Raw genomic sequence first — 4,932 nt, forward strand, 5'->3', positions numbered from 1 at the left:
TGACTCCTCCTCCTCTTCCTCAGCTCCTCCCCCTCCCACTCTTTCTGTTCCTTCCTTTCTTCTCTCTATCTGTCTGTGGATCTGAAGCTGTCACTCCGTCTGTCTGCAGTCTTTTCCTTAATGTCTCCCCAGCGTCCGTCTGTCTCTCTCTCTGTTTTATCTCTTTTCCCATCGTTTGTCTTTCTTTGCCTCCAGACTTTGTTTTTCTTCTTCTTTTCACCCCCTCCCTCGTCCTCCTCCTCCTCCAAGTTTCTTCTCCTCATGCTACAGCTGTAAAATGAATCAGATATATGACCATATATCTGCAGATTATTAATTATTTGCTGTCTACTCTATGTCCATGTGTAAAGCTGATAAACACTGAGGATATTTTGTGTTTATATTAATTATAACCAAATATCTCCCAGAAACATTTTAATATGGGTGTAACGTGTCATTAAACTGTCACAGCTCCTCTTTTATTTCATCCTGCAGCTGATTTGAACTGAGACAACAAGATAATTACAGTTTCAAGTATTTTGCAGATCAGATATTTCCTGTGATGTGTCGTTGTCTCTGTGAGCTGCGCATGTTGAAGATGTTTTCTAACCTCCTGTCTTTTCCTTTATTTAACAGGTGAAAGTGTCGGTGAGATGGAGATGTCTGAGCAGCAGGAGTCAGACCTGAGTGTGTTTGTATCACTTCTTTAAGAGGTTTTCACTCAGGTGTGTTGTTGTTAGTTTCATATCCATGTCTGTCTTCAACTCTGGACCTTAAACAGGTTTTAACCACGTCCTTGTCCCTCTGTAAAACACAAGAAAAACACAGATTAAAACACAGATTAAAACACAGATTAAAACAGGTAAAAACACAGGTAAAAACACAGGTAAAACACAGATTAAAACAGGTAAAAACACAGGTTATAACACAGGTAAAACACAGATTAAAACACAGGTAAAACACAGATTAAAACACAGATTAAAACACAGGTAAAACACAGATTAAAACACAGATTAAAACACAGATAAAAACACAGGTAAAAACACAGGTAAAAACACAGGTTAAAACACAGGTAAAACACATGTAAAACAGGTTAAAACAGATTAAAACACAGATTAAAACACAGATTAAAACACAGATTAAAACACAGATAAAACACAGATTAAAACACAGATTAAAACACAGATAAAACACAGATTAAAACACAGATTAAAACACAGATAAAACACAGATTAAAACACAGATTAAAACACAGATAAAACACAGATTAAAACACAGATTAAAACACAGATAAAACACAGATTAAAACACAGATTAAAACACAGATAAAACACAGATTAAAACACAGATTAAAACACAGATAAAACACAGATTAAAACACAGATTAAAACACAGATAAAACACAGATTAAAACACAGATTAAAACACAGATAAAACACAGATTAAAACACAGATTAAAACACAGATAAAACACAGATTAAAACACAGATTAAAACACAGATAAAACACAGATTAAAACACAGATTAAAACACAGATAAAACACAGATTAAAACACAGATTAAAACACAGATAAAACACAGATTAAAACACAGATTAAAACACAGATAAAACACAGATTAAAACACAGATTAAAACACAGATAAAACACAGATTAAAACACAGATTAAAACACAGATAAAACACAGATTAAAACACAGATTAAAACACAGATAAAACACAGATTAAAACACAGATTAAAACACAGATAAAACACAGATTAAAACACAGATTAAAACACAGATAAAACACAGATTAAAACACAGATTAAAACACAGATAAAACACAGATTAAAACACAGATTAAAACACAGATAAAACACAGATTAAAACACAGATTAAAACACAGATAAAACACAGATTAAAACACAGATTAAAACACAGATAAAACACAGATTAAAACACAGATTAAAACACAGATAAAACACAGATTAAAACACAGATTAAAACACAGATAAAACACAGATTAAAACACAGATTAAAACACAGATAAAACACAGATTAAAACACAGATTAAAACACAGATAAAACACAGATTAAAACACAGATTAAAACACAGATAAAACACAGATTAAAACACAGATTAAAACACAGGTAAAACACAGATTAAAACACAGGAAAAACACAGGTTAAACACAGGTAAAAACAGGTTAAAACACAGGTTAAAACTAAGGTAAAACACAGGTTAAAACACAGGTAAAACACAGATTAAAACACAGGAAAAAACAGGTTAAAACACAGGTTAGAACTAAGGTAAAACACAGGTTAAAACACAGGTAAAACACAGGTTAAACACAGGTAAAAAAAAACAGATTAAAACACAGGTTAAAACAAAGGTAAAACACAGATAAAAACACAGGTTAAACAACACAGGTAAAAAACAGGTTAAAACACAGATAAAACACAGGTTAAAACACAGGTTAAAACACAGGTTAAAACACAGGTTTAAACACAGGTTAAAACACAGGTAAAACAGGTTAAACACAGGTTAAAACACAGGTAAAACAAAGGTTAAACACAGGTTAAAACACAGGTTAAACACAGATTAAAACACAGGTAAAACAGTTTAAAACACAGGTAAAGCACAGGTTAAAACACAGGTAAAACACAGTAAAAACACAGGTAAAACACAGATTAAAACACAGGTAAAAACACAGATTAAAACACAGGTAAAACACAGATTTAAACACAGATTAAAACACAGGTAAAAACACAAGTAAAACACAGGTTAAACAGGTTAAAACAGGTAAAACAAGGGTTAAACACAGGTAAAACACAGGTTAAACACAGGTTAAAACACAGGTAAAACAAAGGTTAAACACAGATTAAAACAGGGAAAAACACAGGTAAAAACAGATTAAAACAGAAAAACACAGGTAAAACAAAGGTAAAACACAGTTAAAACAGGTTAAAACAGGTAAAAACATAGGTAAAACAAAGGTTAAACAGGTTAAAACACAGGTTAAACACAGATTAAAACGGAAAAACAGGTAAAACACAGTTAAAACAGGGAAAAACACAGGTAAAACAAAGGTAAAACACAGGTAAAAACACAGGTAAGACACAGGTTAAACACAGATTAAAACAGATAAAAACACAGGTAAAACTGTAGTGGTAGTGTATATTTATGATTCTAACAGTATTTAAAAACATGGTGGATCAGTGTTTGTTGTAGTTCTGTCTTTATGATGACAGAACTATCACAACAGTTTAGCTGGAAACACAAACACACACACACACCCTCCTCCCTGTCAGATAAGGTGGGTGTGGCTTCAGTCTGACAGGATGATGAAAGTTAGTTTGGTTGTTGGCGTCTGTGATGAAACAACAGCGACCGTTTCCTCTGAATCTGACTGAAGCTGATAGAGACACACACACATACACCCCTCACACAAACACACACACACACATCCACCCATTGCAGTATTAATAAATCACTCCGTGTTCATGTCAGAGAAACACTGATGTTGTTCAGAGGAAACTTCACATAAACTTATTGTAACTGTAATTTCCACTGGAACATCTTCACCATCAGTTTAAAAACTGTGAAGAGCCGAAGACATCCACCCCGACTCCTCCGGTACCACTGACACTAAAGACCCCGACTCCTCCGGTACCACTGACAGTAAAGACCCCGACTCCTCCGGTACCACTGACACTAAAGACCCCGACTCCTCCGGTAACACTGACACTAAAGACCCCGACTCCTCACTGAATGTTCCCTCACTGGATAAAGAGTGTTTCAGTGAAGCATCAGATCATTAGCAGGAGGTTAATGCAGCTGCTTAATCAGCTCAGTGGTTAAAAACAGCCTCTAATCTCTTTGTTTTATGTCCTCATGTAAATATAACTCAGTCAGTCAAACTGCTTCATATCCACTCTCATTATTTCATGACAGTTTTAAACAGATAGAGACGTCTTTGTCTCAGTGGTGCCCCCTACAGTTAATCTGAAACAGCAAAAATTTAAAAACCTCAGATTAAACACAAGATTTTAAAATATGCAAATTAGGCCAAACACACGTGGTGTCTACAGACCTGGTCTTAACTCCACCCCCCCATTTATTTATTATGTAGTGCAGTGTGTGAGAAGGAACAGTGTCGTAGAAAGAAAATAATAATAATATTCATAATATATCTATATCAATCTATATAGATATAGATATATATACATATATAATATCAAAGATAATGTTATTGAAAATCAAAAACTAAATAAACCTGTAATAAAACACACACAAACCTGCAGGTTGTTGAAGCTGCAGGTGTGACAGGTGAAGCAGCTCTAAGTCCTGCTAAGAGGATCTGTCTGCACACACACACACACACACACACACACACACACAGTGTAAGCTGAGCTTTGCGTGCTGATGATGAGTTCAGTTGTCGTGTCTCTGATGTTGTCAGTGTGTTGAACAGAGGGATGATGGGAGCTGACGGCGACATGATGGGGACGAACCCAGAAAACACAACTGACCTCTGAACCCGGGAGACACACTGAACACGGTAAATACACGATAACACTGTGTGTGTGTGTGTGTGTGTGTGTGTGTGTTAGAGACAGTCAGCTGTGACTGAGTGTTCATCTGTAGATTAACACAGTTTGCTTTTGTGTTAATATTTGCTAATATAAACCTGTCTGTGTGTGTGTGTGTGTGTAGGTGTCATGGATGCCGAGGATCCATCTCCTCTGCGGCGTTTTGTTGTAGCGAAGCGTTCGATCACCTCCATCTTTGATCAGCTGCTGGATTTTGTGAAAGACGGCTCTGCCTTTGTGGACGGTCAGAAACACACACACACACACACTGTACACACTTGTTGCTCAGGTGTGTGTAGGTGTAAGGAGGAGATGAGTTGGCAGCCAGGTGAAAGTGGACAGTGACTCCATCACTGCGACCAGCTGGAGGACGTTGTGTTC

At 35.9% G+C, this 4,932-nt stretch overlaps 1 protein-coding gene across 1 annotated transcript in view; it reads left to right on the top strand.

Moving 5' to 3' along the window:
• Positions 1–4,446: 4,446 nt before the first annotated feature.
• LOC111237326 (mitofusin-1-like) overlaps positions 4,447–4,932 on the top strand; it is an 11,355-nt gene continuing 10,869 nt past the window's right edge. Inside the window, exons 1-2 of the mRNA XM_022766381.1 lie at positions 4,447–4,520; positions 4,676–4,795. Coding sequence (XP_022622102.1) covers positions 4,681–4,795 — 115 coding nt within the window. The 5' untranslated portion in view covers positions 4,447–4,520; positions 4,676–4,680. The remainder of the gene's footprint in view (positions 4,521–4,675; positions 4,796–4,932) is intronic.

This window comes from Seriola dumerili, unplaced genomic scaffold, assembly GCF_002260705.1.
Source record: "Seriola dumerili isolate Sdu_G_001 unplaced genomic scaffold, Sdu_1.0 BDQW01000850.1, whole genome shotgun sequence".
NCBI lineage: Eukaryota > Metazoa > Chordata > Actinopteri > Carangiformes > Carangidae > Seriola > Seriola dumerili.